Source organism: Procambarus clarkii, chromosome 87, assembly GCF_040958095.1.
Source record: "Procambarus clarkii isolate CNS0578487 chromosome 87, FALCON_Pclarkii_2.0, whole genome shotgun sequence".
NCBI lineage: Eukaryota > Metazoa > Arthropoda > Malacostraca > Decapoda > Cambaridae > Procambarus > Procambarus clarkii.
In genome coordinates, this window is record NC_091236.1 from 135001 (window position 1) to 162771 (window position 27771).

The 27771-nt window shown below is 40.5% G+C and overlaps 1 protein-coding gene across 1 annotated transcript in view; it reads right to left on the reverse strand.

Moving 5' to 3' along the window:
- LOC123753771 (uncharacterized) overlaps positions 1-27771 on the reverse strand; it is a 230397-nt gene that overhangs the window by 103368 nt on the left and 99258 nt on the right. The window contains exon 4 of the mRNA XM_069317199.1: positions 9657-9838. Coding sequence (XP_069173300.1) covers positions 9657-9838 — 182 coding nt within the window. The remainder of the gene's footprint in view (positions 1-9656; positions 9839-27771) is intronic.

Genomic DNA, 27771 nt, shown 5'->3' on the forward strand with positions numbered 1-27771 from the left:
GGGTGACAGACAAGAGGCACTGAACTACAGGCCAATGCCCTTAACTTGTATACTATGCAAGGTGATGGAGAAGATTGTGAAAAAAAACCTAGTAACACATCTGGAGAGAAGAGACTTCGTGACAACCCATCAACATGGGTTCAGGGAGGGTAAATCTTGCCTTACAAGCTTGATTAGAATTCTACGATCAGGTGACAAAGATTAAGCAAGAAAGAGAAGGGTGGGCGGACTGCATTTTTTTGGACTGTCGGAAAGCCTTTGACACAGTACCCCATAAAAGGTTGATGCATAAGCTGGAGAAACAGGCAGGAGTAACTGGTAGGGCGCTCCAGTGGATAATGGAGTACCTAAGCAATAAGAGGCAGAGAGTTACAGTGAGGGGTGAGACCTCAGACTGGCGTGTAGTCACCAGTGGAGTCCCACAGGGCTCTGTACTGGGACCTATCCTGTTTCTGATATACGTAAATGATCTCCCAGAGGGTATAGACTCATTCCTCTCAATGTTTGCTGACGCCGCCAAAATTATGAGAAGGATTAAGACAGACGAGGACAGCTTGAGGCTTCAAGAAGACCTGGACAAGCTGCAGGAATGGTCGAACAATAGCTGTTAGAGTTTAACCCAAGCATATGTAATTCATAATAACTACTGCATTTGACTTATCAGCCTTGGTAATATAAAAAATCTCAAAAAAGATAGTTCATTACATATTACCAAGGCTGATAAGTCAAATGCAGTAGTTATTATGAATAAAGATGACTATGTCCGAAAAATGGAGTTACTCTTGGAAGACAGGGATACTTATCTATTGATTAATAGAGATCTACTGAAAAAGTGATTGCACATTTTAACAAAACTCTTAAAAATGTGTGTAAAGGCGATAAAGAGTTGATATCTAGGCTAACAAGTCGATCCCCCTCTCTTCCTTACATGTATGGTCTTATAAAAACTCATAAGCCATATAATCCGGCAAGGCCGATTATTAGTTCAGTTGGTTCGGCGGCTTATAAACTCTCTAAGTGGTTAGTCAAAGTTTTGTCCCCTATAGTTGGTACTATTTCCAACTCACACTTGACAAACAATGTAGACTTGGTTAATAAGCTATCCACACTGAATTTAAATTTTTATTTTAAACTAATACGTTTCGATGTGACCTCTTTATTCACTAAAGTTCCGGTTGATGATCTGTTAGAATTTCTAGGTGAGCAACTGCCTAAATATAATTTGAGCTTGCAGACCAATAAAGTATTGGAGCTTATCAAATTGTGTATAAAAGACAATTATTTTAGTTTTAATGGAAAATTTTTCAAACAAACATTTGGTATGGCGATGGGCAATCTCCTTTCCCCAGTTTTAAGCAATTTGTATATGGAATTCTTCGAAACAAAAATCTTATCCAGGATTATCCCGGCTAATGTAGTTTGGTTTAGGTATGTTGATGATATTTTGTGCTTATGGCCGTGCGACAAAGACCAGATAGTTTTTCTTAATGAACTCAATTCTTTGGTACCTTCAATAAAATTCACTTGTGAGACTGAGGAGAATGGTACTCTTCCGTTTTTGGACATTATGATTCATAGAGTCACTAGAAAGTTCAAATTTAATGTGTATAGGAAACCTACCAACGTGGGGTCGTATGTTCATTTTTATTCGAATCATCATAGTAAAGTTAAACAGGCAGTATTTTCAGAAATTTTTCTACGAGCTTTGAGGGTATGTAGCCCTGAGTTTCTTGATGAAGAGATTGCTAAAATATATAAAATTTTGAAGAGTTTACAATATCCTAAGAGGTTCTTGGATTTCTCGTTTGAACAAGCCAAGCGTACGTTTTATAATCACGTCCGTAAGGCGAAACCAGAAATTATTAACTCATTGGTGGTACCTTATGCGAATGGACTTGAAAAATTGTCTCTGATTTTTAAGAAACTTAATTTAAATTTGGTGTTCACTAATAGTACGATCAAATCCAATTTAATAAAAAACTCCCCTGATACAGCAGGTTGTGTGTATTCGATTCCCTGCAATGATTATGATTCTGTGTACCTTGGACAAACAGGAAAGTCCTTACAATTGCGGTTGTCACAACATGCTTATAGTATTAGAACTGCCCAAACGTCTAATGCATTGTATCTACATACGAGTTTATGCTATCACAATATTAACTGGAATGGGGCAAAAACCATTACCAATTGTGGGGATTTCGTGGAACGGAATTTGATTGAGTCTGCTCTAATCAGTCAGTGTCCAAATCTTCTTAATGTTAGTACTGGAATGTACAAACTTGATCCATTTTTAAGTTATAATATTGCACAACAGTTTAAGAAACAACTCTGATAGAGAGGCTTACAATGTCTCATTATAATTGTATATTCATATATTGTGTGTTCATGAGGCTTTTCTTTAATCTTTCATCCTTATTCTCTGACCGCTTAATCCTTTTTAACCATTCTAAGCTAAGCTATACCTTTTTTGGTTAATTACACCTGACCAACCCTAGGGATGGGTTGGTCAGGTGTCGGCCTATATATCCTCCCCTTCTCCCTTCTCCTTAGTCAGTCTGGTGTTGACAAAGGCTTTAACAAAGCCGAAACGTTCACCTCATTTCATATTTCTCTGTGGATTTTCCGCATAAAATGATCAGTGTTTTGTGATCGTCAATTGCATATATATATATATATATATATATATATATATATATATATATATATATATATATATATATATATATATATATATATATATATATATATATATATATATATATATATATATATGTCGTACCTAGTAGCCAGAACTCACTTTTCAGCCTACAATGCAAGGCCCGATTTGCCTAATAAGCCAAGTTTTCATGAATTAATATATTTTCTCTAATTTTTTTCTCATGAAATGATAAAGCAACCCATTTCATTATGTAAGAGGTCAATTTGTTTTTATTGGAGTTAAAATTAACGTAGATATATGACCGAACCTAACCAACCCTACCTAACCTAACCTAACCTATCTTTATAGGTTAGGTTAGGTTAGGTAGCCGAAAAAGTTAGGTTAGGTTAGGTAGGTTAGGTAGTCGAAAAGCAATTAATTCATGAAAACTTGGCTTATTAGGCAAATCGGGCCTTGCATAGTAGGCTCAGAAGTGAGTTCTGGCTACTAGGTACGACATATATATATATATATATATATATATATATATATATATATATATATATATATATATATATATATATATATATATATATATATATATATATATATATATGTCGTACCTAGTAGCCAGAACGCACTTCTCAGCCTACTATGCAAGGCCCAATTTGCCTAATAAGCCAAGTTTTCATGAATTAATTGTTTTTCGACTACCTAACCTACCTAACCTAACCTAACCTAACTTGTTCGGCTACCTAACCTAACCTATAAAGATAGGTTAGGTTAGGTTAGGTAGGGTTGGTTAGGTTCGGGCATATATCTACGTTAATTTTAACTCCAATAAAAAAAAATTACCTCATATATAATTAAATGGTTAGCTTTATCATTTCATAAGAGAAAAATTTGAGAAAATATATTAATTCAGGAAAACTTGGCTTATCAGGCAAATCGGGTCTTGCATAGTAGGCCGAGAAGTGCATTCTGGCTACTAGGTACGACATATATATATATATATATATATATATATATATATATATATATATATATATATATATATATATATATATATTAGTATATTTTGGTAGCAGTCTTTCCTGTAGACATATATTATTAAATATGACCGAAAAAGTAAGATTAATAATTCTAACACGAATTTTCTCAATCTTTCGTACATTACGCTTCACTGTTGGAGGTAAATCAAAAATCACTTCTCCAAAATTCATTTTTATTTCTAGTCTGACGCGACACGGGCGCGTTTCGTAAAACTTATTACATTTTCAAAGACTTCACAAATACACAACTGATTAGAACTTACGTATCTCTGATTTTATATCTACATTTGAGTGAGGTGGGAGGGGTGATGTGGCATTAACACAAGACAGAACAAGAGGGGATATTAATAGGGTATTAAAAGTATCAACACAAGACAGAACAGAAACAATGGGTATTGAATAGAAGTGTTTGTAGAAAGCCTATTGGTCCATATTTCTTGATGCTTCTATATTGGAGCGGAGTCTTGAGGTGGGTAGAATATAGTTGTGCAATAATTGGCTGTTGATTGCTGGTGTTGACTTCTTGATGTGTAGTGCCTCGCAAACGTCAAGCCGCCTGCTATCGCTGTATCTATCGATGATTTCTGTGTTGTTTACTAGGATTTCTCTGGCGATGGTTTGGTTATGGGAAGAGATTATATGTTCCTTAATGGAGCCCTGTTGCTTATGCATCGTTAAACTCCTAGAAAGAGATGTTGTTTGCTTGCCTATATACTGGGTTTCTTGGAGCTTACAGTCCCCAAGTGGGCATTTGAAGGCATAGACGACGTTAGTCTCTTTTAAAGCGTTCTGTTTTGTGTCTGGAGAGTGTCTCATGAGTAGGCTGGCCGTTTTTCTGGTTTTATAGTAAATCGTCAGTTGTATCCTCTGATTTTTGTCTGTAGGGATAACGTTTCTATTAACAATATCTTTCAGGACCCTTTCCTCCGTTTTATGAGCTGTGGAAAAGAAGTTCCTGTAAAATAGTCTAATAGGGGGGCACACGGGCTTACTGCGGGGCACACGGGCCACAGGGATAAGAGCCTCGTTGGACGTAGAATCGCTGTTTACCAACGTACCTGTGGACGAGACAATCGGAATGATAGCCGACAGAGTGTATCGTGATCCAGCCTGTACTCCTCTTGACATGCCAGAAAGTATTCTGAGGAAACTACTCCAAGCTTGTACTAAAGAGGCACCCTTCTTGAGCCCGGATGGGCACATGTATAAGCAAGTAGATGGGGTCGCCATGGGTTCTCCCCTAGGTGTCCTGTTTGCAAACTTCTACATGGGTACCATCGAGCAAAAAGTCTTAGTCGACATGAACTTGAAACCGGCCATATACTGCAGGTATGTTGACGACATTTTTACACAGGTACCTGATGTCAGACATCTGCAGGAGCTGAAGGAGGCATTTGAGCAGAGTTCCGTGCTGCGTTTCACTTACGAGACGGAAAGGGATGGGAAGCTGCCTTTTCTAGATGTAACAGTCATGGAAAAGGGCGGAGGTTTCCACACTGCAGTCTACACTAAGGAAACAAACATAGGAATGGGCCTAAATGCCAACAGCGACTGCCCTGACAGGTACAAGAGGAGTGTTGTTAACGCATACGTCGACCGTGCTCTCAGCCACAGCTCAGAATGGAAGCAAGTCGACGAAGAACTCTGTAGGGTAAGGCAGGTCCTAGTCAATAACGGCTTCTCCAATGGTTTCATCGAAGACATCATAAGAAGGAAAGTGAAAAGCCATGCAACCTCTGAAGAGACAACTAACACAACACCTATACCCCCTATTAGACTATTTTACAGGAACTTCTTTTCCACAGCTCATAAAACGGAGGAAAGGGTCCTGAAAGATATTGTTAATAGAAACGTTATCCCTACAGACAAAAATCAGAGGATACAACTGACGATTTACTATAAAACCGGAAAAACGGCCAGCCTACTCATGAGAAACTCTCCAGACACAAAACAGAACGCTTTAAAAGAGACTAACGTCGTCTATGCCTTCAAATGCCCACTTGGGGACTGTAAGCTCCAAAAAACCCAGTATATAGGCAAGACAACAACATCTCTTTCTAGGCGTTTAACGATGCATAAGCAACAGGGCTCCATTAAGGAACATATAATCTCTTCCCATAACCAAACCATCGCCAGAGAAATCCTAGTAAACAACACAGAAATCATCGATAGATACAGCGATAGCAGGCGGCTTGACGTTTGCGAGGCACTACACATCAAGAAGTCAACACCAGCAATCAACAGCCAATTATTGCACAACTATATTCTACCCACCTCAAGACTCCGCTCCAATATAGAAGCATCAAGAAATATGGACCAATAGGCTTTCTACAAACACTTCTATTCAATACCCATTGTTTCTGTTCTGTCTTGTGTTGATACTTTTAATACCCTATTAATATCCCCTCTTGTTCTGTCTTGTGTTAATGCCACATCACCCCTCCCACCTCACTCAAATGTAGATATAAAATCAGAGATACGTAAGTTCTAATCAGTTGTGTATTTGTGAAGTCTTTGAAAATGTAATAAGTTTTACGAAACGCGCCCGTGTCGCGTCAGACTAGAAATAAAAATGAATTTTGGAGAAGTGATTTTTGATTTACCTCCAACAGTGAAGCGTAATGTACGAAAGATTGAGAAAATTCGTGTTAGAATTATTAATCTTACTTTTTCGGTCATATTTAATAATATATATATATATATATATATATATATATATATATATATATATATATATATATATATATATATATGTCGTACCTAGTAGCCAGAACGCACTTCTCAGCCTACTATGCAAGGCCCAATTTGCCTAATAAGCCAAGTTTTCATGAATAAATGTTTTTTCGACTACCTAACCTACCTAACCTAACCTAACCTAACTTTTTTCGGCTACCTAACCTAACCTAACCTATAAAGATAGGTTAGGTAGGGTTGGTTAGGTTCGGTCATATATCTATGTTAATTCTAACTCCAATAAAAAAAAATTGGCCTCATACGTAATGAAATGGGTAGCTTTATCATTTCATAAGAAAAAAAAAATAGAGAAAATATAATAATTCAGGAAAAATTGGCATATTAGGCAGATCGGGCCTTGCATAGTTGGCTGAGAAGTGCGTTCTGGCTACTAGGTACGACATATATATATATATATATATATATATATATATATATATATATATATATATATATATATGCGAACAAGCCTGAATGGTCCCCAGGACTATATGCGAATGAAAACTTTTGTACTTTTTGACGGCCGTGATGGTCAAGCGGATTAAGGCGCCCTGTAGTTACCAGTTGCGTTGCTTCTGGGAGTATGGGTTCGAGTCACTTCTGGGGTGTGAGTTTTCATTCATATATATATATATATATATATATATATATATATATATATATATATATATATATATATATATATATATATATATATATATATATATATGTCGTACCTAGTAGCCAGAATGCACTTCTAGGCCTACTATGCAAGGCCCAATTTGCCTAATAAGCCAAGTTTTCATGAATTAATTGTTTTTCGACTACCTAACCTACCTATCCTAACCTAACCTAACTTTTTCGGCTACCTAACTTAACCTAACCTATAGAGATAGGTTAGGTTAGGTTAGGTAGGGTTGGTTAGGTTCGGTCATATACCTATGTTTTACTTATGCTAACACTTATACACCTTGTCGTATATACTCGCACTTGGGTGAGGTGATATGTTGCAACAGTTTTGGATGAAGTGAACAAACCTTTGACGAACACAAGACAGAACACGGAACAATGGGTATTAATTGGATATATGAGAGCATATGAATGGAAGTAACTGCAAAGAGCCTATTGGCCTATACTTCCTCTTGATGCTTCTATATTGGAGCGGAGTCTTGAAGTGGGTAGAATATAGTTGTGCATTAATTGGCTGTTGATTGCTGATGTTGACTTTTTGATGTGTAGTGCCTCGCAGATGTCGAGCCACCTGCTATCGCTGTATCTATCGATGATTTCTGTGTTGTTTGTTAAGACTTCTCTGGTGATGATCTGGTTGTGGGAAGAGATTATATGTTCGTTAATGGAGCCCTAATGCTTATGCATCGTTAATCGCCTGGAAAGAGATGTTGTTGTCGTGCCTATATACTGAGTTCTTTGGGGCATACAGTCCCCAAGTGGGAATTGAAGGCATAGACGACGTTGCTCTCCTTTAAGGCGTTCTGCTTTGTGTCTGGCAAGTTTTTCATGAGTAGGTTGGCCGTTTTTTTGGTTTTATAGTAAATCGTCAATTGTATCTTCTGATTTTTGTCTGTAGGGATAACGTTCCTATTAACAATATCTTTCAGGACCCTTTCCTCCGTTTTATGAGCTGTGGAAAAGAAGTTCCTGTAAAATAGTCTAATAGGAGGTACAGGTGTTGTGTTAGTTGACTCTTCAGAGGTTGCATGGCGTTTCACCTTTCTTTTTATGATGTTTTCAACGAAACCATTGGAGAAGCCGTTGTTGAGTAGGACCTGCCTGACCCTACAGAGTTCTTCATCAGAATTTGACAACACTCCTCTTGTACCTGTCTTGTCAGTCACTGTTGGCATTGAGGCACATTCCTATGTTTGTTTCCTTAGGGTAGACTGCAGTGTGGAAACCTCCGCTCCTTTCCGTGACTGTTACATCTAGAAAGGAACAATCGGGATGATAGCGGACAGAGTGTATCGTGATCCGGCTTGTACTCCTCTTGACATACCAGAAAACATTCTAAGGAAACTACTCCAAGCTTGTACTAAAGAGGCACCCTTCTTGAGCCCCGATGGGCACTTGTATAAGAAAGTAGATGGGGTCGCCATGGGTTCTCCCCTAGGTGTCCTGTTTGCGAACTTCTACATGGGTACCATCGAACAGAAGGTCTTAGTTGACATGAACCTGAAACCTGCCATATACTGCAGGTATGTTGACGACATTTTTACACAGATACCTGATGTTATACGTCTGCAGGAGCTGAAGAAGGCATTCGAGCGGAATTCTGTGTTGAGTTTCACTTACGAGATGAAGAAGGATGGGAAACTGCCCTTTCTAGATGTAACAGTCACGGAAACGAACGGATTTATGTCAACATCAACAACAACAATGACCAGCAGAGAGACAAGTTACAGCCCCGCTCCTGTGCCAGGTAAGTCCACAACGGGCTCACCATAGCCCGTGCTACTTGGAACTTATTGTTCCGAGTAGCTGAATAAAAAACAACAACAGCAACAACGACCCAGCAGACAGAATACTACTGGTGCTCTCTCGGGTTCTACACATCTCTTTCACTCGATGTGGTCTTGCATGACGAGTGATGGTGGATGTTCAGCCTATTGTACATAGTGTATAGTCAGACTTGTTTTTTTATAAAGTAACGTAAGTAGTAAGTTTGTTTATTTTTCTGTGTAAGCCAAGTTTTCAGGATTTATTATTTTGTTATGATTATTATTATTATTATAAGTAAAGAATTTAATTATTGATGCCTATTGTTTACTCCTGCAACTATCACACCGGAAAAAACTTTAGTAGTGTTATTTACTTTGTTTCACTTTTTGTTTGTTTAATGTGCAATAGGAAAACAACAGCTGCCAGGTATTTGCTGCGCTATCTACAACACGTCATAATATATACATGAGTTCTTATATTCATGTAAATCCTCTCTCTCTTGTGAGAGAGAGAGAGAGAGAGAGAGAGAGAGAGAGAGAGAGAGAGAGAGAGAGAGAGAGTGAGAGTGAGTGAGTGAGTACGTGGTGTACATGTATCTAGAGGAATACAGAGAGAGAGTGATGGACTGCATCATAGTTTAATTTTTCAGCTTTACAAAGCATTTATTCATCCGGATAATGAGGATGTTTTTAGCACAGTTTTCCCTATAAATTATAAATAAATTAGCACAAAATGATGTGTGTCATTATACCATGCATGATATAGAGGGGAAGTGACTAGTGTGATGTGTGACTCACCAAGTACGACCAAGCACGGTGACCCGGAGCGAGAGTGTATGCGTAAACATTAACACAGATCCCGGTGAAGGTGGTGACTACTGGGGGGGGCTGCCAGGGGCCCGGTGGGTACCTGAACCCTTGCACGCCTGTACCGTTGATGCTCGGCCGGGAACTTTGGTCATACAGAAAACAATGGGTTCCTGAGAGGAGCCGAGAGAAAATAAGCATGAGTTAAGCATGTCAGCAAAATTTTATGACTTTCATCTACAGTCTTTACCAGAATTATTATTTTTGGATAATATAAGCACTAGTGCATTGACATGCTGGTTAAAAAAAATAGCTGTGTTGTCAAGGTTACCAGGAGATAAATCTGATTTGTTTCTCTAATAAATTTTTCTTGACTGGTATAGCTGAAATCCTATAAACTTCCGATGTCGATTCCAAAATCATCATATTGAATTAATAATAATAATTCATTGTGTTGGGTGACTGGCACCTGGTGCACATGCATATGCACATTAGGCTTTTATCGAGGTCCCCTAAAATTTGAATTACTGATCCACCCTAGAATGCAACCACACAACTAGCTGATTAACTCCTGGGTACCTATTTACTGCTGGGTAAACAGGTGCCAAATATTTTTGTCCCATCCGGGATTTGAACCCGAAATTCTTGATTATGAGTCGAGAATGAACCCAACTGTAATACCGGGACCCTAACTCGGCCTAAGTTAGGGTTCCGGTAGTCAGAACCCTAAGTCAGTAAGAAATTATCTAAAGAAAGAACCAAGCCAGGAAGGCTATGTATCACCATCAAATGTAAGGAATAATCATAGGGTGCTAAATATCAATAAGGATGCCAATACGGGAACAGAAACGCATAAGGTGAACGACATCAAAGGTTTTCCGATTCATCAAGAATTCTATCAAGGGAGAAGTCATTGCGAGGGACGGTCGGGAAGCAAGACACATGTATGTCTTGAAAGTCAGGACATTCAACAAGGATATGTATGACCGTAAGATGGACAATGCAGTTTGGACAATAAGGAGCAGGGCGGCGCTCCATTAAGTGTCCGTGAGTTAAACATATATGGCCAATGCGTAACCTCGCCAGAGCCGTTTCCCACTGCCGGTTACGGTGGTAGGAGAAAGACCAAGGGGACACACTACTCTTAAGAGCGTGCAGTTTATTACCAGTCACAGAAGACCAACGACTCTGCCAAGGGCCAAGAATGGAGGACTAAATAATTTGGTAAAAGTCGGACTAAGGAATATCTTTACGGGAAATAAGACAGTTGCCTATAGCTTCCTTAGCAGCAGCATCCACACGCTCATTTAAGGACACACCAATATGGCTGGGAACTCAACAAAACTCCACTGTCTTAAATCTACTGGAGATAAAAAAACAGACAATGTTGAATTTCGACTACCACAGGATGGACTGGATTAAGAGACTCCAGAGCCATGAGTAACTGCGAGAGTCAACTACAACAACAAAGGAGGAGTGACAGCGAGAAAGCAGTTGACGAAAAGTATAGAGCATAGCATCAAGTTCTGCCGTGAAGATGCTAGTCTCCGGAGGCAGGCGACACATATAGGTGTGATCAGGAAAAAAAGAGTAGCCTACATCGTCTGCTCACTTAGACCCATCGGTGAAAACGGAAATGGAGTGGGAGTGTAAAGAAAAGTGTTCAAGGTGTTTCAAATCTGTCGGGGTAGGGGTAATAGATTCAGTTAAGTGGGTCAAGGTTTTACAAAATTGAGGAAAGGGGACCCTTCACGTGGGCAAAGCCGGAACGACACTAGGTGAAATATTGGTAACACGAACCGAAAGAGGATTTTGTAAGCGAGACATCTGTACAGAAAGAGGTAGGCGGTGAAGGGGACCAGGAACTACCGGAGGGGGTAAAGGTCAAGGCACGACAAAAGTGAGAGTAAGGGTGTTGTAAGGACCGTGCAAGGTAGCAAAGACAGTAGCGATCACGGCGATCCTGAAGAGACAGGACGCCAGTTTCAACATACAGGATTAGAGCATTCAACTCGGAGGTAAGAGATATGGGGCGACCAAGACAAAAACAAGTGTCAAAGATTATCCCAAAAAGCTTAGCAGAATCTTTTGTATAAAAAGGAGATTACCATAAAGCGACAGAGGGGGACGAAGAACGACCTGGTTCCCAGTAAAAGTCATAGCACAAGTTTTAGTTGTAGAGAACTTGAAGCCATGATTGGTGGCCCAAGACGATACGGCATCAATCGCAAGTTGAAACTGCCGGTGAAGGAAAGGCGAATCATCACCTCGACAGCAGAGGGTAAGATCGTCGACATAGAGAACGGAGAAGCTGCCAGAAGGAAGGGAGGAAAGAACACCACTTACGGCAACCAGGAAAAGAGTAGTGCTCAGAACACTATCTTGAGGCACATCTTCGTATTGCCGAAAAGAGGCAGAGAGAGTGGTACCAAGCCTCACTCTAAGGAAACAACTAGAAAGGAAGCTTTGGAGAAAGAGAGAAAGATTACCACGAAGGCCAAAATAACGAATTTGGGTGAATATGGTAGCTCAAGGAGGTGTCATACGCCTTTTTCCAGGACAGCAACAACGGAGGTCTTCGCAGTATAAGCAGAACGAATATTGACCTTCAAGTTCACCAAAACATCAGATGTGCATGGAAGGAGATAACGAAGCATCTCATAATGAATGTCCTCTGAGCCCGCTGCTGTAGAACCGCAGAGGCAGAGCAGACTGAAGTTCGAAGAGAGAGAAAGGATCGTTATAGGGAAATGAAAGATGAGCGCGGAAATCTAAGGGATGAGTTTCAAGAACGGGTTTAGGAAGAAGGAAGGATTGAGAAAGATGAGAACCAGAGCTAACAGTCGAAAAGTGGGAACCCAGTTTGGTCACGACCGTCACTGAAATTGCGACATGAGTACCACGGAGATAAAGGACTGGTGAGACATCTGGAACAAACTTACCCACTATCTTGCGGATTTGCTTCCAGTTCTGTGACAGGAGTATCGGACTTAATGGTGGAGACATAAGATTTCCAACACTCACGTCTAGCAGTATGGATGGTCCTACAGACCACCGCACTTGCCTTCCAAAACAAAATAAAAGAATCAGCCGTCTGCCAGCGTTGGGGTTTCTTCTAGGCTGCTCGCTTACACCGGACAGCCCGATCACAGTTTTCATTCCACCAGGGAACGCACTTCCGGGTGCCCTGGGAGGTAGAGCGAGGAATAGAGCAGAGGGCAGCGTCGAATACGGTGTCATGAAAAAGGAGGAAGGCTCGAGGGAGAGACAGAGTGGATAAGTCGGAAAGAGAAGCATGGAGGGTAAATAGGTTCCAGTCTGCATTCAACCCGTTCTCGCAAATTTAATAAGTCAATATTGACTTATTAGTTGCGTGCATAGGTGACATACTAAACATAATAGTTTCCCTTGAAAAGCTTCATAGAAAACACCGACCTTACCTAACCTACTTAGTATGTTAAAATAAGCATCTTATAGCTTCGTAATTACAATTGTTACTTAACCTATTTTAGGTATAGGTTAGGTAATAATTGTAATTACGAAGCAATAAGATGCTTATCTTAACATACTAAGTAGGTTAGGTAAGGTCGGTGTTTTCTATGAAGCTTTTCAAGGGAAACTATTATGTTAAGTATGTCACCTATGCACATATTTAATAAGTCAATATTGACTTATTAAATTTGCGAGAACGGGTTGCTGCATTGGCAAACTGTCACCTGGTGAAGGAAAGGGAAATTATTAAATGTTATTGATGTCAATAACCTGCCATGTGAAATCTACGTAAAGAGAAGACACGAAGAGAGAAACCTCAAGACTGAAAAGGGTGCGAGTGTGGGATTCCAAATGAGTGGGTTTACCAGAATTCGGAAGAGACCGAGAAGAGAGGACAAACGGTTCGAGAAGGTGGGCCCGGGTGTTCGCCAGAGCATCACCAGAGAGGGTATGCCGACATGAAACTGCTATAGGCAATTTTATAGCTGTTGCTACTAATATCAACTGGGAGTTCGAATTAGGTAACATAGGGGACATCAACCTAGCAGTGCAATCATTTCTTCAAAAAACTCTAAACCTTTATAACACCCGCTGTCCTATGCTAACGAAACAAGTCACAACTAAAAGGCTAAACAATTATTGGTTTACAAAGGGGATATTTAAATCTATTAATAAAAAACATGACCTTGAGAAGATGTATAGGTTAGGAATCGTCTCCAAAGAATTTTCAAAGAATTACTCATCATTGCTATCTAAAATAATTAGAAGAGCCAAAATGAATTACTACAAAGATAAATTTACCCAAACATAGGGCAACATTAAGAAAACTTGGAGCACAATTTCACAAATATTGGGATCAAAGAAGATTTTAAATAACAAACCAATACTCCTGTCCAATAACGATGATCTGCTTTCAGCCTCTGATTCTGCTATTGAGTTCAATAGGTTCTTCTCATCAATTGGGTCATCCCTTGCAAATAATATTCCATCTTCCAGTACTAATGTTCAGGTCTATCTTACAGGTAACTATCCAGAGTCTCTGTACCTAACGCCTGCTAATTCCTCTGATGTTAATGAGATAATCTTTTCCCTTAAAACTAAGTCTAATGCCCTTGAAGAGATACCAACTCTAATTTACAAAAAAAAAAAACTAAAGATCTTTAGCTCCTGCCATGGCATTGCTCTACAACAGTTCATTTGAACTCCAAACCTTTCCAGATATTCTAAAAAAAAAAAAGCGAGAGTAACCCCTGTCCACAAATGTGGTGATCTCACTGATGTCAACAACTTTAAACCTATATCAATTCTGCCAAACTTGGCAAAAATATTTGAAAAACTAATCTACAAGCAGCTTTACTCTTATCTAGCCAAACACAATATGCTTAGCTCTTGTCAATATGGCTTCAGACCCAAAAAAGCACTAACGATGCACTTATTAGTATGATTAACTTGATACATGCAGCTCCTGATAAAACTGAGTTTCCTGTTGGGTAATTTGTGGACCTGCATAAGGGTTTTGAACACCGTCAACCACCAAAACTTTCTTCTTAAGTTACATCATTATGGATTTAGAGCTCACTCCCTGCAATACCTTAAGTCTTACCTTACTGATAGGCTGCAGTATGTTTCTGTGAATAATTCTATTTCACCCACCCTATCCATCAACATTGGTGTTCCTCAGGGCAGCATACTTGGCCCTCTCCTCTTTCTCATCTACATTAATGACCTTCCAAATGCCTCCCAACACCTCAAACCAATTATTTTTTGCTGACGACACAACCTTTATCTACTCCAGTCCTGACCCCCTCGCTCTAAATGTCAGAATGAATACTGAGCTAAATATAGTCCATCTCTGGCTAACTGTCAACAAACTCACCCCAACGTTGACAAAACTTTCTATATTTTGTTTGGCAGTAAATCCTCAAATCAAATAAATCTCAGGATAAACAATACCCAAATTTTTGCCTTCTCATTAACAATAAGCTGAATTTACAGGAACACATTCTAAATATATAAAAAAAGTTTCCAAATTTGTTGGAATTCTTTCTAAGATCAGATATTATGTACCTCGCCCTGCCCTGGTGACGCTCTATTACTCTCTCATCTATCCTTATCTCAACTATGTTATTTGTGCTTGGGGGTTCTACTACAAAAAATCATTTACATCCTCTAATTACTCAAAGCTGCTAATTAGAACAATATCTAACTCTGGCCCCAGACATTACTCGGTACCCTTACTCAAATCTCTGAATATGTTAAATATTAAGTCACTGCACATCCTCTCATGTGTATTTTATATATATAAAACACTGAACTGTAATGTAAATCCTGATCTTAAAAGCTTCCTAGAAGGTTGTAACAGAACCCATGAGCACCACTCCAGAAACAAATACCTACTTGATATTCCAAGAGTACGACTTAATCAAACTAGAAATGCTCTACAAATCAAGGGATCCAGAATGTGGAATGACCTTCTCAATCATGTTAAAGACTGTACCTCTCCCAACCAGTTTAAGATTAAAACTATGTACTACCTAATTAACTCCATGTAACCTACCTTACCCCTAAAAGTCAACCCATGTCTACTATTTTAAACAATGCTGTTTGTTGACTAAATTGTATATTTGCTATTTTTCTGCCATGTTTCCCCCCTTTTTTTCAATACAATTTATATACTTTAATCTCAATTAGAAATTAAGTTTTAGTCTTAGTGTTTTTCCTGCCCGAAACGCTTTGCGTAATAGTGGCTTTAGGCATTGTATGTACTAGCTCTATCTATAAATCCATCAATGTTTGTATCTCACCTTGTATGTATGTACTTTACCTGAATAAACATTTTATTTTTTATTTTTTGATTAGTTGAGATCACCCAACAGAAGCACAGGCTGTGGTAAGGAATCCAACGGGTTAAGATCAGGAAATGTGGGACTTTAGGGGAAAGATAAATGGAACAGACTGTGTACTATTTACTCACGAAGATACGGACTACATAACATTGGATAGGCGACGGAAAAAGTAGGGTGACGAAGGGAATGTCAGTACGAATCAAGAGAGCAGTAGATTTATGGGCCCCAGCAAAAGCTGGAGGAAGGGGAGAAAAAGGAATAACCACAAAAGTGACTAGGACGAGCAGCAAGCACTGGCTCTTGGAGACATACACAAAGTGGCAAGAACTATGTTATCAGAAGTTGGAGTTTATGGAAGTTGACATAAAATCCCCGAATATTCCTTTGAAGAATTAACATTGTCAAAATAAGAGAGAACAGCAACAGAGAACAATGAAGAAACAAAGTATACTAAAGAAGATCAGGATCAGTGAAATCAAGGTTAGGGGGCATGGGTAAATTTAGCAATGACGATGGAGTCAAGGGAGTGGAAGGACGGACCAGAGGCGGACAGACAGGGGCCGGAGCTGGAGGGGGCAATGGAGAGGGGCGGTCAAGAGAATCAGGGGGGGGGGGACAGAAACTGGGGAGCACACCTCAGCAAGGACAGCAACCGAGAAAGAATCGAAAGCTAAAGGAACCTTCATGGCCGGGACAGGGGGCTAGACTACCGAAATGGGAGGGGATGCAGTGATAGATTCGGATTGGAGTCAGAAGGTGGGGAAGAAAGCGACGCCTTCTAACCTGCCGGGGAGGAAGAAGGAGAGGAACCAGGCTTACGTTTCTGACTTAAAGAGAAAAGTGTACCAGCAGCAACGTACTGGGCGACAGTCTCCATAGCCTCAACAGGAGAAGGAGAACAGAAGCGATCAACATGAAGATTGCTGGAAGGATGATGGACAACAGCCTGGACAGACAGGCGGCGAGGAGGGCCAAGAGACAGGCTAGGAAGAAGGATCGGGGGAAGACGGGAAAGAAGACACAGGAGACACGGCAGACTGGGAAGGAAGGAGGGAAACACCAGATGGAGAACCAGGAGGAGGACCGCTTGGTTCACAACGTGAAGGAGCAGAGAAGGAGTCGGTGGAAGAGTGGGCGTGTCCGGGTTCAAGGCCTGGAAACGGTCGTGAGACTGAGAAAGGAGGGAAGGGCAAGAAGAGGTGGAACGAAACATCTGAGCATAAGATATTGCTAGCGAAAGAAGAGAGACAATGAAGTTGGCGCCTCGCCCCAGGAAAAGACATACGATCGCGGTGCTTCAAATTGAGGATGGCTTCCTCTAATTTGTAACTTATTCACGCACAGGAGAAGGTAAGGTGGGCATCACCACAATTGAGGCAGTGAGCCTGGGAAGAAGAGCACTCCGTCTTAGAGACACATGGCGCATAGAGACACTGCTCTTGTGCATTTGAGGTCACCATATCCAAATTTCCAGCACTTATTGCAAAGTCTAGGAGAGGAAATATTTTCCTAAACGGAGCATTTGGCACAAGCAGGAATTATAGAAGGCAGATGGGTCCTACTATGGGAGCCGGTCGGCCGAGCGGACAGCACGCTGGATTTGTGATCCTGTGGTCCTGGGTTCGATCCCAGGCGCCGGCGAGAAACAATGGGCAGAGTTTCTTTCACCCTATGCCCCTGTTACCTAGCAGTAAAATAGGTACCTGGGTGTTAGTCAGCTGTCACGGGCTGCTTCCTGGGGGTGGAGGCCTGGTCGAGGACCGGGCCGCGGGGACACTAAAAAGCCCCGAAATCATCTCAAGATAACCTCAAGATACTATCAAAAGTGATCATCACAACTCGAAGAGGCTGATGACGACTGCTATGAGGGGATCGAGTGAACGTACCAACTTGGAGGACAGAATGGCCTTGGGTTTCAAGGGTATGCTTAATATCCTTGTGGCTGTCTTTCAGGTCCCTAACACCAGTTGCAGCATGGTGTGGGAGGATAACAGTGCTAATACTGACATTTAACCGGGCATTTTTGAAGACCCTAACAGGGTTCTCCCCAATGATGGACGATATGACAAAGCGGGCAAAAGCATCCTGAGAAGGAGCAGCAACGACGTGTACCAAAATGGGTGGGGTTAAAAGTAACAGAGGCATCCACCGAATCAACGAGGTGTTTATGAAGGAAGAAATCGCCAGGATGTATAGAATCCAGATGGTTGAGATCAAAGTATGTGTCCATGTAGCAGAACCGAACAAGGCGTGGGTCCATATTAGCACTGGAAGGAATTGTTGAAGTGTGTCTGTGACGGGGTCGCTGCCGAACATCCCCAGTGAGAGGGTCGTGGGGGGTAAAAGGCCCAGTTGTCACAATGAAAGAAGTAGCCGCTCTAGGTGATGAAGTGGTCACCACTGGGAGCTTGGGGCTCAACCCTACCACCCTACCACAGACGAGGGAGGGGAGCGGAAGGGGGTAGTTGGAAGGGTCAAAGGAGTAGCTTGGTCTGGGCCCAATGTAGCGAGGGCTGCAGAGTTCGATCTTCCAACACAGTTCGACTCGAGGGCTTGATCACCAAACCCACGAACCAGGAAAGTTGTTGCAACATTTTGTTGCAAAAAGTTGTAAAAGTTCTATGTTGCATTCAGCAACATAGAAACTAGTAGGTAATAATTTCATTCACGAATAAGCCACCATACCCAACATAAAGCCACAATTAGAGGATAGGAATCCAGACAAAACATCCCCAGAAGTGTATCATAAGTATACACCCCGCAATCGCCACCTTAAGAACCATCAGTCCAGCGAGATCGGGTTCACCAACAAAGGCGAGCATTGACAATAAAAGCGCCCACTTGCTCGCAATGACGGGTACCACAGTTCTACGGGTGAGAGAATGTGCCTCCCCAAACACCGAGGCGTCAAAACAGAAGATGTCCGGAAGAATAATCAAGAATGGCAAAAGGTCGGCGGTAAAGACAATGAGAAAGGAGAAGAGAGGGAGGAAAAATGAATAAGGAAGAGGAAGTAGCAAGCAGCACAATTACTGAAGACGGCAGCTGGAGCATAAGGCCACAAAAGGACAGAGGACGGTTCCATGGAACATCTCAACCCAGCAATCGCCCACCAAGCCCCTTCACGACAACAACGAGCTGGAAAGGAAGGGGGTCAGAACACTAAGGTCACTCATCATATGAGTGACCATATTTTACTTTGTCTGAGCTTTTCTTAAATTTGTCTTTATTTTTTCTTCGACCTATTGATTAATAAATATAATTGTATGCTAAACAGTTCCTAACTCCTCAGTCACGTCTCCATGCATATATTCATCATTTTTCCACAAATGGTATATGTCTTATATTTTTTATATTAGTTCCTTATAATACGTAGATTTCCCCATTTAACTGTTATTAGTAAAATTCATAGTGATTTAATTTGAATAAATTATTGATTTATTAATTTATTAATTTGACAAATTATTGAAATCTTAATGTAATTAATTATCTAAATTTAAATTCTGCTCTGTATTAATATTATTCATCTATTTAAATAAATTCTTATTTATATACATTTGCTTAATAATATTAACTATTTTATATTTTTTGTGTTTCGTAATATTACTGTACTATTAACTGATTTTTAAGATTGTTCTATCAGCATTTTCATCTCAATATTTTGTGTGTGAACATTGCATATATGTATCCAACTTGTGTTATTACCCTATGATATTATTGTATTGCAATCATAATATGCCTAATTAATGAATTTCTACTTCAACTTATTATCTGAATTTTAGTTTATTGATTTCCTAATTAGGTTAATCATGTGAACCTTTGCTGATGAACTCTTTAGATTTTAATTTGATTAATTATCTGAATCTTGCTGATTAATCCTTGGATTTTCATTCAAGTTTTTATATTTAAAATAAGACAAGGGTTCTAAACTAAGTAAAATGGTTGAAATAGTTGAAATGATAAAACAATGGTTGAAATAAAGAACACAAAGGGACATACTAAATGGGTCCGAATCTGACTGGATAAATGTGGTAAGTGAGGTACCTCAGGGGTTCATTTTGGGGCCAACTCTTTTTGTCATTTACATCACTGACATAGATGAGGATATTATAAACCACATCATCAAATTTGCAGATGACTTTAAGATATATGATTAATTAAGAAATAATAATGATATATGGGCACTACCAAGAGATCTACATGAACTCAACAAATGGTCAGAAGACTGGCCAATGCTTTGTAATACTGACGAATGAAAGACCTTGCATGTGGGGCATAACAACCAACACTACCACTACCAAATTAATATTCCATTACAGCAGAGTCAGAATCCGCAACTCACTAAATGTTGCACATCAGGTAGGAGCAGCAGTCAAAAAGCTAACCAAACCCTTTAAATAATCAAGCGAACATTTGACTTTAAGGAAAAGTTGGTAGTGATTCAACTGTATACATTTCAGGTGTGCCCCCTATTTGGATTACTGTATCCAGTCATAGAGACCTCACTTTCAAAGGACATAGCTGCTCTGGAGACACCGGGAAACAAAAGTCATTCCAGAGGAAAGTCATCTCTCATGACAGAAACGGTTGAGGGCCGCAGGGCTAACAACACTCTAAACCAGGCATGACAGGGCAGATCTCATTGAAGCTTTTAAATACCGATCAATATGGAGGATTGTTATCCGAAAAGTTTCTTCAGAAAGTCTGATGTAACACAAACAATGAGCAACAATTTCAAGCTCGACAAGGCACAATATTGGAATGACAACAGGAGATGCTTTTCACCAACAGGGTTATAAACCCATGGAACCGCATACCCGCCGAAACCGTAAATGCAAAGACTCAGTTGAATTTCAAAATCCAACTGAGAAAGATTGTCAAGGCAAATGGGAGGACCATCGACAAGGCACTGGCTTCCTGTCCTCGTCGAAGCAACTAGTGTCAGTGGCCGTCATGTAAACGCAGGTAAATTAGGCTATAGATTAACGTAACAAGTGAAGGTGCAAGAAGGAGCTGTTTTCCTACCTCATCTCATCTGAAGCTCCTAGACTCAATGTTTTAATGAAAATGTTGCTTGAAACTAATTAACTATCATATGAAAAGCTGTCATATAATTAATTAGCATATAAAGAACATGGGGAAACTGCATATAAGAGCTGTAATCCTACCTCAGCTCTGTTAAACCTGATCCCAGAGACCCATTTATTTCATTAGCTTTTTATATTCCTCATTAGGAATAAACTTTATACATCTATTATATGTATATATATATATATATATATATATATATATATATATATATATATATATATATATATATATATATATATATATATATATATATATATATAAATAAAACGAAGCATACAAAAAAATAATAGGGGTGGTAGGAGAAGAAAAGATTAAAGTATTCAGTGAGAATCCACAACATCTTCTCTGAATGCTCTTTGTTTTCTTCTTCGAGGATGTGGGACCCTGCAATTGCACCAGAGGTGGTACCCCTGATATATATATATATATATATATATATATATATATATATATATATATATATATATATATATATATATATATATATATATATATATATATATATGTCGTACCTATTAGCCAGAACACACTTCTCAGCCTACTATGCAAGGCCCGATTTGCCTAATAAGCCAAGTTTTCATGAATTAATGATTTTTCGACCACCTAACCTACCTAACCTAACCTAACCTAACTTTTTTGGCTACCTAACCCAACCTAACCTATAAAGATAGGTTAGGTTAGGTTAGGTAGGGCTAGTTAGGTTCGGTCATATATCTACGTTAATTTTAACTCCAATAAAAAAAAATGACATCATACATAATGAAATGGTTAGCTTCATTACTTCATAAGAAAAAAATTAGAGAAAATATATTAATTGAGGAAAACTTGGCTTATTAGGCAAATCGGGCCTTGCATAGTAGGCTGAGAAGTGCGTTCTGGCTATTAGGTACGACATATATATATATATATATATATATATATATATATATATATATATATATATATATATATATATATATATATATATATATATATATATATATATATATATATATATGTCGTACTTAGTAGCCAGAATGCACTTTTCGGCCTACTATGCAAGGCCCGATTTGCCTAATATGTCAAGTTTTCCTGAATTAATATATTTTCTCATTTTTTTTCTTATGAAATGATAAAGCTACCCATTTCATTATGTATGAGGTCAATTTTCTTTTATTGGAGTTAAAATTAACGTAGATATATGACCGAACCTAACCAACCCTACCTAACCTAACCTAACCTATCTTTATAGGTTAGGTTAGGTTAGGTAGCCAAAAAAGTTAGGTTAGGTTAGGTTAGGTAGGTTAGGTAGTCGAAAAACATTAATTCATGAAAACTTGGCTTATTATATATATATATATATATATATATATATATATATATATATATATATATATATATATATATATATATATATATATATATATATATGAGGTGATTTGATAAAATACTATACCCAAGATTACCATCAGAGTGCCAGCGGGGGGATGGGGAATTAGCCTCGGCTACCATCCTTTTTTGTCCGGTCGTGTTAGTCGAGTGGTTAAGGTGTCCTGTACGCCAGGTACAGAGTGCTCCTGGCAGTATGGGTTCGAGTCACTTCTGGGGGTGTGAGTTTTCAGTTGCATACATGCCTGGAAACTGTTCAGGGTTGTTCGCATTTGTGTTTCTCATGTGTGCCCCAAAGAATGAGGTGATTTGATAAAATACCATGCCCAAGATTACCATCAGAGTGCCGGCGGAGGGATTGGGAATTAGTCTCGGCTACCATCCTCTTTTGTCCGGTCGTGTTGGTCAAGTGGTTAAGGTGACCTGTAAATCAGATGCAGAGTGCTCCAGGCAGTATGGGGTTCGAGTCACTTCTGGGGTGTAAGTTTTCAGTTGCATATATGCCTGGAGACCGTTTAATCTTGTTCGTATATATATATATTTATGTATATATATATATATATATATATATATATATATGTCGTACCTAGTAGGCAGAACGCACTTCTCAGCCTACTATGCAAGGCTCGATTTGCTTACCAAGCCAAGTTTTCCTGAATTAATATATTTTCTCTAATTTTTTTCTTATGAAATGATAAAGCTACCCATTTCATTACGTATGAGGTCAATTTTTTTTTATTGGAGTTAAAATTAACGTAGATATATGACCGAACCTAACCAACCCTACCTAACCTAACCTAACCTATCTTTATAGGTTAGGTTAGGTTATGTAGCCGAAAAAGTTAGGTTAGGTTAGGTTAGGTAGGTTAGGTAGTCGAAAAAACATTAATTCATGAAAACTTGGCTTATTAAGCAAATCGGGCCTTGCATAGTAGGCTGAGAAGTGCGTTCTGGCTATTAGGTACGACATATATATATATATATATATATATATATATATATATATATATATATATATATATATATATATATATATATATATATATATATATATATATATATATATATATATATATATATATATATATATGTTGTACCTAGTAGCCAGAACGCAGTACTAGGCCTCCTATACAAGGCCCGATTTGCCTAATAAGCCAAGTTTCCCTGAATTTATATATTTTTCAAAAATTCCTGAGAGTTTCGTTTCTGTTGTCAGTCAAATTATATCCGGTTTCCCTTCTTGCACTCTTTCCCTAAGGTCACTTGCCTTGTTTGTAATCCAATCTTAGTTCGAGTACATTAACTTGAAACTGACTCTTCTTTCCATCCTCAGTTTCTGTTGATTCCACTGGAGTAGGGGGCCAAGGGGTGTCCGGGATGGGAGGATCTAGGAAGGACCTGGGGGAACTGGGATGAGAGGGGGCTGGGAGGATCTAGGAAGGACCTGGGGGAACTGGGATGAGAGGGGGCTGGGAGGATCTAGGAAGGACCTGGGGGAACTGGGATGAGAGGGGGCTGGGAGGATCTAGGAAGGACCTGGGGGAACTGGGATGAGAGGGGGCTGGGAGGATCTAGGAAGGACCTGGGGGAACTGGGATGAGAGGGGGCTGGGAGAATCCAGTATGGAGAAGCTACAAGGGTCTTCGGGTGGGGGGATGCAGGAGGGGCATGTTGAAATGGGGGGGGGGAGGGAGGCCATTGGTTGGAGAATGATGGGGGGAGGGAGGCCATTTGTGGGAGAATGAAGGGGAGCCCGAGGAAGGGAGGGCTGGGAGGTCAGGGGTTGGGGAGGGAAGGAGAGCCTTGGGTGGGAGGGCGGCAGGTAGTGAGGGGGGGGGGGGGTGTGGTAGGAAGGAGAGCTTGGGTTGGGGTACTGGGGAGGGCATGGGCTGGAGAAACATGGGAGGGCATGGGCTGTAGAAACATTGGAGGGCATGGGGTGTGGGAAAGAGTTGGGGATGAAGGAGGGCCTGAGATTGAGGAGCAGGAGGGGCATGGTCTGGGGACGATCTCTACTGGGTAGGGAGGTGCAGGTGATTGGGGGGAGGGGGAAGGATTTTGGGGTGAGATGGTAAGAGGTTTCTGTTATATTCCACACTGGGGATGCTGGCCTACCGGTGAGGGGATTCCCACTCCCCTCTGAGGCTCCTGGAGATACTGCGCAAAGTCTTGTGGCTCACCCGTTCCCATCCTTCCTCTTGCATATCCACCTTGCTTCTGCAGCCTTCCTACTTTCTTCCCTCATCATGTCCCTCTGCTGAAAAACGTCCTTGTATCCCCCTAATCTCATAAGCTTGCTCTTCCTTGACAGGATTTCCTCTTTCGTTGCCTCGTTTGGAAGCACTAAGTTTATCAGTCGTTTCCTTTACATCTTTCGGATGGCCAACCTGAAAACCTTCTCTATATTGCCATTAGCCCCTATCATATCCACCCTCTCCAAGATTTTTGTTGCTCGATCCTTCCTTTTCCACTCTGCCTGGGGTGACTCCTTCTGGTTCCTGTACTCCAATAACTATAATAGATATTTTTCTTTCCAGTATTTGAGTCGTTCAGTTTGCAGCTTCCTGAGATTTAGCCACTTTCATAGCTGCTTCCTCTATAGCAGCTTTGGCACTTGGGTTATTTGGCAGCATTTCTGCCAGAGAGGGTTTCACTGGAAGGATCCCTCTATCCGCTTCATTCCCTGTTTCCAGAAGGGTTGCTTGACCACGTGCTGGTTCGAATTCGGATTTTCCCTGAGTTTCCATATCTCTCCCTTGGCTTCCCCCCAGCTCACTCTTTAGGCTCTGTATTACTGCATTTATTGCGATCAGTTCTCGGTTGAAGTCCCCTAACATCTGGGTGATCCAGTCACAGGAACTATCCTCCATTCTCTCTTGTCAATGTGTGTGTGTGTGTGTGTGTGTACTCGCCTAGTTGTACTCACCTAGTTGTGCTTGCAGGGGTTGAGCTCTGGCTCTTTGGTCCCGCCTCTCAACCGTCAATCAACAGGTGTACAGGTTCCTGAGCCTATTGGGTTCTATCATATCTACACTTGAAACTGTGTATGGAGTCAGCCTCCACCACATTGCTTCCTAATGCATTCCATTTGTCAACCACACTGACACTAAAAATGTTCTTTCTAATATCTCTGTGGCTCATTTGGGCACTCAGTTTCCACCAGTGTTCCCTAGTGCGTGTGCCCCGTGTGTTAAATAGCCTGTCTTTATCAACCCTGTCGATTCCCTTGAGAATCTTGAATGTGGTGATCATGTCCCCCCTAACTCTTCTGTCTTCCAACGAAGTGAGGTTCAATTCCCGTAGTCTCTCCTTGTAGCTCATACCTCTCAGCTCGGGTACTAGTCGGATGGCAAACCTTTGAACCTTTTCCAGTTTAGTCTTATGCTTGACTAGATATGGACTCCATGCTGGAGCCGCATACTCCAGGATTGGTCTGACATATTTGGTATATAATGTTCTGAAAGATTCCTTACACAAGTTTCTAAAGGCCGTTCTTATGTTAGCCAACCTGGCATATGCTGCTGATGTTATCCTCTTGATATGAGCTTCAGGGGACAGGTCTGGCGTGATATCAACCCCCAGGTCTTTCTCTCTCTCTGACTCTTGAAGTATTTCATCTCCCAAGTGATACCTTGTATCTGGTCTCCTGCTTCCGACCCCTATCTTCATTACATTACATTTGCTTAGGTTAAACTCTAACAACCATTTGTTCGACCATTCCTGCAGCTTGTCCAGGTCTTCTTGAAGCCTCAAGCTGTCCTCCTCTGTCTTAATCCTTCTTATAATTTTGGCGTCGTCAGCAAACATTGAGAGGAATGAGTCTATACCCTCTGGGAGATCATTTACGTATATCAGAAACAGGATAGGTCCAAGAGCCCACAGAGTCCCACAGAGCCCTGTGGGACTCCACTGGTGACTTCACGCCATTCTGAGGTCTCACCCCTCACTATAACTCTCTGCTTCCTATTGCTTAGGTACTCCATTATCCACTGGAGCGCCCTACCAGTTACTCCTGCCTGTTTCTCCAGCTTATGCATCAACCTTTTATGGGGTACTGTGTCAAAGGCATTCCGACAGTCCAAAAAAATTCAGTCCGCCCATCCTTCTCTTTCTTGCTTAATCTTTGTCACCTGATCGTAGAATTCTATCGAGCCTGTAATTCAAGATTTACCCTCCCTGAACCCATGTTGATGGGTTGTCACGAAGTCTCCTCTCTCCAGATGTGTTACTAGGTTTTTTCTCACAATCTTCTCCATCACCTTGCATGGTATACAAGTTAAGGACATTGGCCTGTAGTTCAGTGCCTCTTGTCTGTCACCTTTTTTAAATATTGGTATTACATTAGCAGTCTTCCATATTTCTGGTAGGTCTCCCGTTTCCAGTGACCTACTATACACTATGGAGAGTGGCAAGCAAAGTGCTCCTGCACACTCTTTCAATACCCATGGTGAGATTCCATCTGGCCCAACAGCTTTTCTCACATCCAGCTCCAATAGGTGCTTCTTGACCTCATCTCTTGTAATTTCGAACCTTTCCAAGGTCACCTGGTTTGCTGCCACCTCTCCTAGCGCCGTGACTTCTCCCTGTTCTATTGTAAAGACCTCCTGGAACCTTTTGTTGAGTTCTTCACACACCTCTTTGTCATTCTCTGTGTACCTGTCCTCGCCCACCCTAAGTTTCATCACCTGTTCCTTCACTGTTGTCTTCCTCCTGATGTGACTGTGTAGTAGCTCTGGTTTGGTCTTGGCTTTATTAGCTATATCATTTTCATACCTTTTCTCAGCTGCTCTTCTCACACTAACATACTCGTTCCTGATTCTCTGGTATCTCTTTCTACTTTCTGGTGTTCTGTTATTACGGAAGTTCCGCCATGCCCTTTTGTTGAGCTCCTTTGCTTTCATACATTTCCTATTAAACCACGGATTCTTCCTTTGCTTCTCTGTTTTTTTCCTGTCGGGCTGGGACAAACCTGCCTACAGCCTCCTGACATTTTTGGGTGACATAGTCCATCATGTCTTGTATGGACTTGGTTCCGAGTTCTGTGTCCCAATGTATATCCCATAGGAATTTATTCATCTCCTCATAGTTTCCCTTTCGGTACGCCAGCCCTTTGTTTCCCAGTTCTTTTTGGGGGTTGATAATTCCTAGCTCAAGCAAGTACTCAAAGCTCAATACACTATGATCACTCATTCCCAAGGGGACTTCCAACTTCACTTCCCTTATATCCGACTCATTTAGGGTAAATATCAGATCAAGCAAGGCTGGTTCATCCCCTCCTCTCATTCTTGTCGGTCCCTTGACGTGTTGAC